This window comes from Crotalus tigris, unplaced genomic scaffold (genome assembly GCF_016545835.1).
Source record: "Crotalus tigris isolate CLP2741 ecotype Arizona unplaced genomic scaffold, ASM1654583v1 scf7180000024153.1733885, whole genome shotgun sequence".
NCBI classification, from domain to species: domain Eukaryota; kingdom Metazoa; phylum Chordata; class Lepidosauria; order Squamata; family Viperidae; genus Crotalus; species Crotalus tigris.
In genome coordinates this window covers 377018-391055 of record NW_024100414.1, presented here as the reverse complement: position 1 = coordinate 391055, position 14038 = coordinate 377018, and the positions used below count along the sequence as shown (strand labels likewise).

At 45.3% G+C, this 14038-nt stretch overlaps 1 protein-coding gene across 2 annotated transcripts in view; it reads left to right on the top strand.

Moving 5' to 3' along the window:
- The window catches only part of AK8 (adenylate kinase 8), a 44675-nt gene that overhangs the window by 21062 nt on the left and 9575 nt on the right, over positions 1–14038 (top strand). For both annotated transcript variants that reach the window (XM_039322898.1, XM_039322899.1), the window contains 3 exons: positions 457–588; positions 2684–2773; positions 9429–9570. In XM_039322898.1, the coding sequence (XP_039178832.1) occupies positions 457–588; positions 2684–2773; positions 9429–9570 (364 nt within the window). The remainder of the gene's footprint in view (positions 1–456; positions 589–2683; positions 2774–9428; positions 9571–14038) is intronic.

The following is a 14038-nucleotide window of genomic DNA, read 5'->3' as shown; positions in this document are numbered from 1 at the left end:
GTGTAAACAGAGACTTTAGAGAGAAAATGTATGGAATGGGCTAGGGAACAGGTCCTTGATATGTATTAGATATGTATTGCCAGCAATCAACACTCAGATAAGCAGAGATGAACTCCAAGATTAACACTAGAATGACAATCAAGCAGTAAACAATACTACCAAATCAGACAAACAAGCTAACAATAAACAACAGCCCAATCAAGGCACTACCAAGACCAACACTGATAGGGCAAGTCCTTGAATGGAGTAACAGAGATGGAAGGGACCTTGGAGGTCTTCTAGTCCAACCCCCTGCCTAGGCAGGAAACCTTACACTATTTCAGACAAAGAAGGGTATTGTTTTCTGCAAGGAAACAACCAAGCTCAGAGAGCACCAAGGATGTCTCATGAGCTATAAATAATTCTCTTTTATTACGGTAATACTTCCTTTTTCCCCCCCTTTTTTTTCCAAAATAGTTCTGTCACATGTCCGACAACCGCCTCAAACGCCCGCTCCGTTCTCACCGCGGATTCTTCTCTGCGGACCTCCAGGATCTGGGAAAAGTCTGCAGGCAGCTTTGCTCGCTCAGAAATACGGCCTCATCAACGGTTGGTATTCCATAATATATTCCTCTTTTTTTTTTGTTTCTTTGTGCGCTCTTTCCTCTACGGGTAACCTTCTCGATTTACGATCACCATTTCCATTCCTAAGCAAGGCTGTTGTTAAATGAGTGGCAGGCTGCCCCGGGGGATTCTGGGAGCGGAAGTCTCTTAAAGCCTGCTAGCTGGGGAACTCTGGGAGTTGAAGTCCACCCGCCTTAAAGTTGCCAAGTCCGAGAAAGAATTGCTAATCTAAAAGAAACAGGTTTTCTCCTACATCTGGGATCCAGATGTAAGATTTTTTAAAAAAGATTTTTAAGGTTTTAAAATGATAAGGTTTTTAAGTTTCATCCCTAAATAAAGAGACGAGTAGCTTCTGAAAAGTCCCACTCTTGAAATTATAGCCAAGTAACCCTCAACCTACGGCCGCAACTCAGCCCCAAGTTTATGTGGCTAAGTGAAACATTTGCCCCATTTTACGACATTTTCCTTCCCCAATTGTTAAGTAAACCCCTGCAGCTGTTGTTTAAGTTGTTCAGTGAGTCCCGCTTCCCGATGGACTTTGCTTGGCAGAAGGTCGTAAAAAGACACGGCGACCGTCATAAATATGAATCAGCAGCCCAACCTCTGAATTTTGATCACGTGACCTGGTGCTGTCCTTGAAGTCACTTTTTTCCAGTCCCGTTGTAAGTAAATGAATGGCTGTAAGTCAAGGACTACCTGTATAGGATCACAGAGTTGAAAGAGACCCCGGAGGTCTTCTAGTCCAACCCCCCCCCGTTCAAACAGGAGACCCTTCTGGCTGTCCAGTCTTTTCTTGAAAGCCTCCACTGATTGGAGCACCTTCGTTGGAGAACTACCAGATGTTCTTCTGGTGAGCAGCCAAGACTTGGAAGTCCTACAAAGAAAATCCCCAGAAGTGTTCATAAGAAATAACAAGAAAATTACACGGGTGGATTCATAAACTCCCTCAAGTCAAACGGGAGGTGATTTTTTTCTTTCTTTTTTTAACCCTACTGTGGGTTGTTCAAGGCAGAGCTGGGAGAAGACAGCTAAAGTAGCATCCCAGAAAGATTTGGGTTGCTTTGGGAGAACTTTCCATCCAGCAAAACTCAGGTCTTCTTCTCTACGAGTTCCTTCCGTAATTGTAAGTTTGTGATCCGTGAGAAGCCCACCAGCTCGCTCCTGTGTGTTTCTCTGCCTCGTTTGGATTAGTATCTGTCTCTCTCGACCTTACAAAATGAAAACGACGGGGGAAAAAGAGAAAACTTCCTATTCTTTTTTAATTCTGTAGTCTTCCTTGCTTTCGTCTGGTACAGCAAGAGAGAGAGAGAGAGAGAGAGAGAGAGAGAGAGAGAAAGGTATCTGATGGAGGAACTGCCTGAAAAAAGCCCCACGGCTTTTGTATTATTCAGTGTCCTTTTTTCACACCTAGCTTTTTATTATTATTATTTTTGCTTTTTGTTATTCTGTTCTCCTCTCCATCTTCTCGGTTAGCGCTCCCCTTTCTGCCTCCCTCCCTACCTCGCTCTCGCTTCCTTTTTCTTCCCCCCCCCCTTTAAAAATTAACCTTCTTTTTCTGTTTCTACTTGAGCTCCTCTTTTGCTTCTTTCCTTCCACCCTTCCTTTCTCCCTCTTTTTCTTTTCTTTCCTCCCCTTCCTTTTTTAACAATTAACCTTGTCTTTTTCTGTTTCTCCTTTTTTTCCCTTGAGCTCCCCTCTTCCTTCCTTCCTTCTTTACTTCCTTTTTCCCTTCCTTCCTTCCTTCCTCCCTTCCTTCCTTCCTCCCTCCCTCCTTCCCTCCCTCCCTCCCTTCCTCCCTTCCCTCATTCCTGTCTCCTTCTTTCCTTCATATCCCTTCCTTTCTTCCTTCTCTCATTCCTGTCTTCCTTCCTTCCTTCTTTCTCTCATTCATGTCTCCTTCCTTCCTTCCCCCATATCCCTTCCTTCTTTCCTTCTCTCCTTCCTTCCTTCCTTCCTTCCTTCCTTCCTTCCTTCCTTCCTTCCTTCCCTTCCTTCATTCCTCCCTCCCTCCCTCTTTTTCTTTTTTCTCCTCTTTTTAAAAAATTAACCTTGTCTTTTTCCATTTTTTCCTTCTTCTCAGTTTCCTGTGCGCAAATGCTTAAGGAAGCTGCTACCAGCGATACCCGACTCGGGAAGTTCATTAAGCCTTACCTGGATGGAGCATGGCCAGGTAAGGAGAAGGGTGATCAGATTGTGGAAGTGGATAACCACCAACTTTTTGCGAGAGGAAGGACAAAAGGAAGTCAAATCACCTTCCCAACGTTTGTCCCTGGGGACAGGTCCCTATAAGACTCATCCAATTAATTCAAGGGTCCTTTTTTTAATTAATTCTGAGCTTCATTCTCCAAGTGGGGAGACTTATCTCATTTATTTTTCTTATTTATGTAAAATGTTTCTACAAAGAACTCCTGTTTCCCCCAAAATAACATCCCCGTGACGTGGATTGGGCTGAGAGAGAGGGACTGGGCCAAAGTCACCCAGCTGGCTTTGATGCCTAAGGCAGGACTAGAACTCACCGTCTCCTGGTGATCGGCCCAAAGTCACCCAGCAGGCTTTCGTGCCTAAGGCAGGACTAGAACTCACCGTCTCCAGGGATGCCCAAAATAACAACCCGATAAATCAACCTGGTCTTTTTGGCAGAGGAGGAAAATGCAGTCTTCTTGTCTGCCCCAGAGTTTCGCTCGGCTTTTTTGTCCTAAGATCATCAAAAAAGGCGAGCACTCAAAACTGGCAGCCACCCATTTTCACCAAGCTCCTGCTTGCCTTGCCTTGAAAAAAAAAGAATCATATTCTTTTGACTCGTGGCTGGAGAAGCGAGCAGGAACAGGATGGGAATTTGGGAATCTTTGAGACACCCCCCCCCTTTATTCTACTACAAACAAGAAAGAAACAGGATGATTCCTTTGATCCGAGGGCTTCTTTTTATTTCCTTTTATTCTTCTCGATTTGAAGAGTGGCCTCCACCACTTGGGATCTACCAGGGAGGCTTGGGATCTACCTATTTGGTTCACCCTCAACATCCACCCCCACCTTATCTCTAAAAAGTCTCTAACCAGCAGCAAATCTTCTCCCCCCCCCCCTCTTTTCCTCTGCTTCATTTTATTATTTTCAATATATTTATCCAGAAGACATAATTTATCCAGCCTCTCGGTGAGTTGAAAGGCTAGGTAAATTTTCCTGCCTAAGAGGTAAGCTTGGGTTTTATTTTCTTCTTTATTTGATGAAAAAGAAAAAGAAAGAAAGAAAATAAAATGAAATAAAACCACAAGCCAGGCGCGCACGCTGCCTGAACATCGCTAAAAAATCCTCGGGGACTTTTGCTGGGGGGGGGCTTTCCTCCCCCCTTCCACCGGTCCTCCCACGCCGTGTGTTTGTAGTAGCGCGTGGCTACTTGCTAAATAATTTACAAGTTGATTAATAAACTCACCAGGGTATAATTAGGTGAAGGAGAGAAAGAGAAAGAAAGAGAGAGACGGCGGAGGCTTTGGTAAGGGGCACAGGGCTTAAGGGAGCTCTGGGCTGGCTTTTCTCCCCCATCTCTCTCTCTCTCTCTCAATTTCTCTCTCTTTCTTTTTTTCATGAAACTTTCTAGGGTGCTGATGTTTGAAGATAACTTGGGAAGAGCTCAGCGTGCCTTCCCTTTTGATGTGGAAATAGGACAGTTTGAATCCGTCGAGTTTAATTTTTCACAAGCTGTAAGGACTGGGTAGTCGTACTTCCTCATTTTAGTGTGTGTGTGTGTGTGTGTGTGTGTGTGTGTGTGAGAGAGAGAGAGAGAGAGAGAGAGAGAGAGAGAGAGAGAGAGAGAGAGAGAGAGAGATAGACCAGAGGGAAAAATCTGTTCGTTTTCTTTCTTTCTTTCTTTCTTTCTTTCTTTCTTTCTTTCTTTCTTTCTTTCTTTCTTTCTTTCTTTCTTTCTTTCTTTCCTCTCTCTCTCTCTCTCTCTCATTTTAAAATACACAGTCACCTAGACAAGCCCATGCAAAATCCAAAATTGGAGCAAATAAACAGATTGGTTTGGCTTGGGGGTCTCCAGTGAAGGGGAAAAAAAAATTGGCGGGCAATTTATTTGGGGCTGCTAAAAAAAAGGGGGGGGCCCGTTTTGTGTCTGCGTTTTCAAGAGGGACCTTTCACTTCCCTCTGAGGATGTTTTTTTTGAAATACCGCTTGGGATGCTGTGCTGGCTTCCAAGTGCCGCATCAAAACTTTTGACAGTCTCTCTCTCTCTCTCTCTCTCTCTCTCTCTCTCTCTCTCTCTCTCTCTCTCTCTCTTGTGGGAATTGTTAGAGGTTTTTTTTTTTCCGCTGAAAGGGAAGGAAGAAGAGCTGAAGTCTTTTTCCTTCTGGTTAGGTAAAATTTGATAGTTAGGAGAATATTTATATTTCTGTGGACCTTTTTTTCTAGCTAGAGGTCATCTAGTCCAACTCCCTGCTCAGGCAGGAGACCCTAAACCATTTCAGAACAAATGGCTGTCCAACCTCTCCTTAAACATCTCCAGTGATGGAGCACCCACAACTCCACTGATTAATTGATCTCTTTGTCAGGAAATCCCTCCTTCGTTCCAGGTTTCGTCTCTCCTTGATTAGTTTCCATCCCTTGTTTCTTGTCTTGCCTTCAGTTCAATCCTGGCCTTGATCCCGTCAGGACTGAATTCCTAATTGCAGATTAGCCTGCATTCTGCACCACTCACGCCCAGCTCTTTCGTGAGTGTTCTCCCCCTGAAGGTTGTCAAGAAGAGATTGTCCAGAACGGTCTAGACTCTAGGGTCTCCTGCTTGTGCAGGGGGTTGGACTAGAAGATCTCCAAGGGCCCTTTCCAGCCCTATAAATTCTACGTTCCATCTTCCTTCTCCTGTAGGAAGGTTCTACCGCCGGTAGGTGGTGCTAAATAATCGATAAAACCACTCCACCAGGCCAGTTTTCCTGTGATTGCTGATGTTGTGTTTATTACCGGCACACATCACAGGGCAGCCGTTAAAGCAAGCTGCCTGGCAAAAGCCGCAGTTGGTTGGATTCAAAAGCCAGAAAAAAACAGCAGTGGTGTTAAGAAAATAATGATGGCCTTAGTCATCTCCCGCGCTTATTACGTTGACCACAGTTTGAAGCTTTCTGAACTTTGGTTTCCAGTAGAGACCGTGGTTTGCATGCAGCCCCCGTCAAGCGGTCTCCCAGACACAGGGTGGCTTCAGAAGTGCTCTTCAAAGCTGGAATCTTCCAGAAGTCTCAGCTCAAGGAAGAAGAAAAAAAAAGAAAAGAAAAAAAAAGAAAGAAAGAAAGAAAGAAGAGAAAGCCACCCACGGAGAGACCAAAAATGCAGAGATATGTGTGTGTGTGTATGTAAATCAGTTTGGAAAAAGCACAAATGACTCTTGTAGGCTGAAGCAAACTCATCACGTTCATTTAGGGTGGAAGGAATCTTCCAAGAGGGCTTCGTGAAAGGGTTAGAAAAGGTGTCCCCTTGAGACCATCACAAGTGGGAAGATGGTCTGGACCCTGGTCCTTAAGGCTTCCACACTCTCTCTCTCTCAGACAGAAAGAGGCCGTGGGCTACGATCTTGACCTCTTGTAACCTAGCGAGTTTGAAATTATGGCTTGGTTGTTCTTGTTTTAATGGCTTATAAAGAGGCCGATTTATCACACGTTCTAAAGATGACCCATTGCCCTCAGGACAGATGTAGCCTGAAGCGAATTAAAATGAAAATTAGTTCTGGATCTTTTTTTTTTCCCCCTTCCTCTTCTTTTCCCTTTAAAGGTTAAAGGCTGGCATGCTTAAGAAGAAATAAAAGACATTTCCTGCAGATTTCCAATGCCCGGAATTGTTTGCTTTGGGCTGAGAGTTATGTGTGAATCTGGTGACTGATTCCCAACGCCCTTGTTAAGGAAAACAAGACAAAACAATTCGGAGAGAACAAACCATAGCAGAACAAAACAAAACAGAACCCAATCGAGACAAAACAAAACACATCAGAGCAGAACAAAACAAAACACAAAACAGAAGGAAAAAAAACATGGATGTGTGAAGATTGAGCAGCACAAGATTTTGTTACTGATGGCTGTTAGGGGTTTGTTAATCAACCCCAAGATGTTTTTAAATAGATAGTCCTCGACTCACATTTACTTAGTGACTGTTCAAAGATACAACCAAACTGAAACAAATGGGACTTGCAACTGGTCCTCACATTTATGACCGTTGCAGCATCCCCTGTGTATTTTCTTTGGATTCTTGACAACGGATGCGAGGCAAGATCTGAAGAAGAGGGCAACAAACAACGAATGGAAAAAGTTCGGTCACATTCAGCACCCCGGAGAGCTTCTTCAATAGGAGATGTTGCTCCAGCAAAGGAGATGTGCTCCAGCAAAGAGCCCGGTCTAATTCTTGGCTCATTGCCCCTGCTGGATGGATTCCTGCCTTCCCACTTCACCCAGTTGGCTTCATCCAGACGTACTGAAGCTACAACAGCCAAGAGTCCCACCTCATTTTGGGGAAGAAACCTCCCGTAACCAGGAGGCTCTATCCTCATCATCTACTTCCCAACGTATCTCATGAAAGAAAGAACTCTTCCAAACTTTGTGGTCAGCGGGAAGACATGTGGTTTCTCCCCTCCCTGGAGGATTCCAATAACATTAAACGAACCTGACCTTTGTGGAATAACCAGATGTTCTGCTCTTGCGCTTTGCTGAATTTAGAGATGACACACCAGCCAGTAGAAGTACCCCTTGGCAGTCGGCTGGTAATCAGGGCAAGATGTTAACTGTCAAACCCTGAGTTCAACCCTCAGGCATCTGAATTAATGATGGAAGGATATAGACCTACTGGGAGAAGGAGAGGGGAACATATCTAAGAAGAGGAGAAAAACTAAGTGGGCCAGGGGATCAAAGAACCCTCCGACTTTCAGCACTAAGGAACGGACAGTTCCTCCCACCCTTGTCCCAAGAAGACCATGGCAGCGCTCATGAATATCAAGGATTTATAGATTTAGAAGCTGGGTAAATACATGTAAAAGGACCTCCATCTTTAGAGAAAGCAAAGCTATCGAACAAAAAGCTTCAAATCGGACTGGCGCGAAGGGAGCATCGGCAGGGCCGGTGGTTTGCTCCAGTTCTCATCTCTGCTTTCGGCTCGCGGCGTCAACCTGTTTTGAAGTTCGTTACAGATCCATCCGTCCAGCCTTCAGATAGTGAGAGCGACTAGAGACTCTCCTGTTAAAACAACAACAACAGCTTTCAGCTTTCAGTTTTCCTTAATTTCCCCCCCCCCTTTTTTTTTTAAGGCCAGGGTTTCTAGTCCGTAGTATTCTCTTACAGGCTGGGAAGTGCCAAAAATCGAGCAGGCGAGAGAGGCTAAAACGTGCACACGTTTTGGATAAAAAAAGAAACCAGCAGCGTGACAATTTGGGCCCGTCCTGATCCCTTGAAAGCCTGGCAGTTGACAACTTCATCTGACCGCTCCAAGCTTCAGCTCCTCACCCTAGTTGTTCGCTTGAGGCCAAGCGAGGCAGGAGAAGCTGTTTTGTTTACCCTCATGGCAACGACACTCTTTCGTGGCCAGCCGGGTGTTGCTGACAACCTTACGGACGCCTCTTATGAACAAAGAGGCCGTTGGCTGCGCCTGCCTCATTTCGTTTTGAGCAGCAGAAACCGGGCAGTTTTCTGCCTGCTTTGCGAGCCGTGCTGTTTGTTCTTGTCAAGGGCAGTTTGTATTTTATTGATTCACAGAATATCAGAGTTGAGAAGGAACTTAGAGGTCTCCTAGTCCGGTATTATTTCAGACAACCTCTTCTTAAAAACCTCTAGCGGTGAAGCAGCCACAACTTCTGGAGGCAGGTTGTTCTGCCGATTGATTGTTCTCACCGACAGGAAATTCCTCCTTAGTTCTAGGTTGCTTCTCTCCTTGATTGGTTTCTATCTGTTGCTTCTTGTCCTGCCTTCAGGGGCTTTGGGGGATATCTTGACTCCCTCTTCTTCTCTGTTATAGCCCCTCAAATATTAGAAGACTGCTATCAAGTCACTCCAATCTTTTTCTTTGTTAGACTAAACTATCTAACCAATCACTGATCAAACACATCCAGTCCCCTAATCATCTTTGTTGCTCTTCTCTGCACTTATAAGTTATACGGCCAGCCAGTTCATTGTTGGTGACTCTGGGTAGCTTACAAGTATAAAACCCCAATAAAAAAAGACCACCAGCCTGGTGACAACAATGAGACCAGCTGCTTGATGGGCTCCGTTTGACTCAATTGTGATAAACCGAGGACTATCTGTACAGGGTGCCCTGCTCGGGGTCCCGTCCAACCTATTATTCTATGTTGTATGCCTATGTTCTTGGTCCTGCTAGATCAGGGGTCTTCAAACTTGGCCCTTTTATGACTTGTGGACTTCAGCTCCCAAGTTGCTGGCTGAGGAATTCTGGGAGTTGAAGTCCACAAGTCATAAAAGGGGCATGTTTGAAGACCCCTGTGCTAGATTGACCTCCTTAAGAGAGAGGATCTGGAGCGTTCCCCACCTCCCCATTCCGAGAGGTTTCTTTCAACCCATGAAAGGCTATCATGGAATGTGGGTCTTGAAGGCTCCATGTTACCTCTCTGAGTTGGGGCTCAACCTGTCTGCCAATCCCGAACTGCAGAGAAACAATGGCTAGGGAAAGGGAGCATGTTGGCCTCACCCCAAAGAACTACCCTTACATTCCAAATCAGTGCATTTGTGTGTGATACTAAGGTGTTAAATTAGGACTGAAGCATCCCTGGCTTTGTTGATGTCGTTTACTTCGGTTCCTGTTATCAGTTGACAGCAGACCTTATCAAATCTCTTTCCTTTTTCCTCCTCTAGTGCCAGACAAGATTGTCATCAAACTCCTGTCCAAACGGATCAACAGACTGGATTGCTACATTCGAGGTTGGGTCCTGCACGGTTTCCCAAAAGATGAAGATCAAGCCAGACGTATGCCGGGTGCCGGGATTTATCCGAACAGGTGATTGAGTTCTTTCCTTCTACGTCTGGAGGATCACAGCCTCAGTTCTTGCAACTGGCCGGCTGGCCAATCTTTCCTTCATAGAAAAGTGGCCTCTGAGCTGGGTGGTTTTCTTGCAGACGTTTCTTCACCCAACTAGGTAATATCATCAGTGTTAGAAGAGAGTGGGAGGAGGAAGAGGAAAAGGAGGAGGAGGAGGAGGAGGAGGAGGAGGAGGAGGAGGAGGAGGAGGAGGACAGCGACTGTGGTATTCTTAGTGCTCTCTGAGCTTGGTTGTTTTCTTGCAGACATTTCTTCACCCAACTAGGTAACATCATCAGCCTTAGAAGAGAGTTGGTTGGGCCTCATTGTATATACTAATTGCTTGCTCTGTCAGTGTTGGTGGGAGTATTCTTGGTAGTTCCTTCAATTTAGGCTGTTGTTTACTATTGTCTAATTTAGTAGTTTCTTTATGGGATATTGCTTACTTCTTGATTGTCGGTCTTGCATTAATCTCTGCTTATCTGAGTGTTTATTGCTGATGAGAAAGTATTTCGGTCTCTTTGTCTCCTTTTTGGTGCTTCAATTGTCTCTTTTGAATGTTGTGTAGACAAACAACATCTACCTGTGCTTCTTTAAGGGCCAGATCTGCCCTTCAAGAAAACGGGGATAAGAGATACCAGCCCTTCCACAAAAAGGAAGCAAGAAAGGAACCAGAAAATCACATGTAGCTACTCTCGGTTGAAGCTGGGGCTGTAAATCACTTGCTTCTGAGACAGGTTACAAAACACTCAACCTGCAGCTAAGCATGTTTCTAACACCAAGAGGAGAGAGAGAGAGAGAGAGAGAGAGAGAGAGAGAGAGAGAGAGAGAGAGATATCCTCTTGAAATAGAATTAGTGCTAAGGAATCAATCTAGGAACAGAAGCAGACAGGTATATATCAAACCCAATTGCAACTCTGCCTCTTGCTCATTTTTAGGGCAGCCCGGGTGGCTGACATTAGATTAAAATAAATTTACATAGATATCAAAGTTCATGAAAGCCCCCCTCACATCCCTAAACAAAGTTATTGGTGGAAAGGCCGTCTTATTCTGCCTTGGGATCGGCAACTCGACCTCTCTGGTTGATCAAAAAAAAAAAAAAAAAAACCTACAAGCAGATATACTATCGGGACCTCAACCCGTACGTTTGTTTCTTAGAAGTAATAAATGCCCCAACCCCTTCAGATCCTGTGTTTTATCTGACTTCCATCTCATAAACCTGCCGCAAATACTACTAAATTATATAGCAGGGAACTGCATCAGTCTCTGGGCTTTTTCAATTTATGGAAAGAAAGACGAAAGCAGCCGATAATTGATAGCCGAGAAGAATGTTGGGGGGGGGGAATCAAGTTATTTGAGTGAAGTGGGCGAGAGAAATTCCTCCCAACCAGAAGAAACAAATTGGGCTATAAAATTTCTTAATATGTAATCATAAAACCGGTCAGGAGACCCCTTTTTCGCTTCCCGTCCTGGCATCCTGCAATCTGCCTCGGGCGAAGAAAAGAATAATTTATTTCCCGTTGCTTCAGAAAAAAAAGGGTTAGATTCGGCCTGGGTCAACAGAGCAAGGCAGAAATGCTGGAAGCCTGGTGGAAAAGTTGCATTTTTTCCCCCCTCCGGTTTCTCCTGGCACCAAATTAGCCGGCGGAATTCACCCCCGCTGGGATGAGGTCAGCATTCTGCCTAAAGGGCTGTTTTTCTTCTTAAAACAAAGACTTAGTCAAAATTAGAGCCGGCGCGGTGGGGGGACCAGGGGCGCCAAATGGGACGGTCAATGTTGAACCCTTCTCCATGGGTTCGAAACTTTTTGTCGCCAAGCAAGGCGGTTCCTAAGTGGGTTTCGCCCCCGTCTACAACCTTCCTTGCCGTGGTACCGTTGTTAAACGAGTAACACGGTTGTTAAATGAATCCAGCTTGCCCCCACTGACTTTGCTGGTCATAAGGTCGCAAAACCTGATCACCTGACCTTCCCGGGACGACGCCACCATCATAAATACGAGTCGGTATTTATGAATTTGATCCTGTGACCGTGGGGATGTCACAAGGGTCATCGGTCCCTTTTTTTTCCCCAGTGCCGTCGTAACTTCGAAAACGGTCGCAAAACGGATGGTTTAGCGGTCGGCGGACCGTCTGTGTATCGTGGACAAAAACGGAGATGTTTGAAGGGGGCGTGGAAAGGACGCTGCCCACAACTTTTTGTTTTTGCTTTCCTTCTTCTGCTCTCTTTTTCCCTTTGCTTAGTATGAAGAAAAGAAAGGGGGAAAAAGAAAAGAAAATCAAAGTGGCGAGCTGCTCTAGTCTACTAGAAAGAAAACGGGGGAATTTATTTTCTCCTGCTGGGTGATTATTTGGACTTTGCCTGCCTGCGCGGTTCGTTTTCAGGGTGGATTAAAGATAATCAGCTGCCTATTAATGGAGACCTGAACTAGAAAACGGCGTAGGAATCAGCCACCCAATTCAACGGGCTGGGAGAGGTTAATAACCCTATTACTACCGGTTCTTTTCTTTAGCCGTTTGAAGAGCTATGCTTTAGCCTTATCTTACACCTCCATTAATTGAGCTAATAAAACCTCCCTGACCTTATCAGGGTGCCATTATCTCTGAGTTTGCCAGGCGTGGGCTGGCATACTTATTGTTGAATATGTATTCCAACGGAGGTGTACCGGTTTTGCGTCTGGGAGGAAAGATTTTGGTTAAAAGATCACCCCACTTCCAATCCCACCCCATCCCCCTGTCCTTTCTTCCTCTTAACATTTACCTGCTCTCTTCGGCTGAGCCATCAAGAGAAAGGTGGAAATGAAAGGACGTGACTTAATTAAAGCCTCGGGAGAAGTGTGCGTGTCCCGGGGTGCGTTTGGGAAGTTGTTGAAAGGCCAACGAAGGGCTGTAGGTGAGAAGGTGATGAAGAAGAAGAAGAAGAAGAAGAAGAAGAAGAAGAAGAAGAAGAAGAAGAAGAAGAAGAAGAAGAAGAAGAAGAGGAAGAGGAAGAGGAAGAGGAAGAGGAAGAGGAAGAGGAAGAGGAAGAAGAAGGCGAGGAGGAGGAGGAGGAGGAGGAGGAGGAGGAGGAGGAGAAGGAGAAGGAGAAGGAGAAGGAGAAGGAGAAGGAGAAGAAGAAGAAGAAGAAGAAGAAGAAGAAGAAGAAGAAGAAGAAGAAGAAGAAGAAGAAGAAGAAATAATTAATCACCCAACCTAGAACTAAGGAGAAGTTTCCTGAGAGGGACAATAGTTAATCAGTGGAAGGGCTAGCCTCCAGAAGTTCTGGGTGCTCCATCACTGGAGACTCTGAAGACCAGATTGGACAGCCATGGTATAAAGGATCTCCTGCTTGAGCAGGGGTTGGACTAGAAGACCTCTGTCGTCCCTTCCGTCTCTGTTATTCTGTCCTTTTACTCTGTTGCGGTCCTAGATAGGCTTGTGATGGCTGGGATTAATTAATTGACATCCGATTGTCCCCTTAAGCAGATGCTTTTCTTCTGGTGAACGGCAAGCCTTCAAGATCATAGAGAGAAGAGACGGAGAATGTCAGCAGAAAGAAGTCCTACCACCATTGTAGCCAATGTCCTATCCCAGTAGTTCTCAACCTTGATGACTTTTAAGATGTCTGGACTTCAACTCCCAGAATTCTCCAGCCATCTTCAAGCCGTCACGGTTGAGCAACACTGTCCTATCTCATATATGTCCATGATGGCTTAGTAAATCACAGAATCCCAGGGCTGGAAGGGACTAGACAAAGAATCAAGCAGAAAACAATGCCCTGATCAAGGAACTGTCAAGGAGAAAAACCACACTCCCACCAAGACTGGCAGGGCAAGATATCGGGAGCGAACCCTCACTAGCACGGATGACATGACTTAGTTGGGTAATGAGACGTTTGCAAGACAGCAGCCAAGCTCAGAGTACTGTATATAAATAGAGAGCAAGCCACACTCCCTAGCACTGGTGGTGTTACCTAGCTGGGTCATGAAAGATCTGCAAGAAAACAACCCAGCTCAGAGGCCATCAAGGACACCACAGTCCTCCTCCTCTTCCTTTCCACAAACTCCACTCCCTTCTAGCACTGATGATGTTATCTAGCTGGGTCATGAAAAGTCTGCAAGAAAACAAGCAAACTCAGAGAGCACCAAGGACTCTGCAAAATGAGTATCCTTTCCCAGGATACATTGGTAGGGATTTCCACATTTCCAGCCCCCTCACCACCCTGGCTACCACAGCTCCTAGCTGTGTGGGTCACACACACCGCCTTTAGCAACGTCTCCCTCTCTCCCCCCTCCCCCTTCCACTTTGCTATAGATCTTGAGGGTTGTGTTGAGTTGTCAGTGTTTTGTCTATATTTGCTTTAACCCAGATGCCCTGCCTAGCCCGTGGTGGGGAGACGTAGTCCCCTCTCTCTCATCAACAATAATTAGGCTTGTAAGACTAATGGAAGGAATCATGTCTAATTACCTTA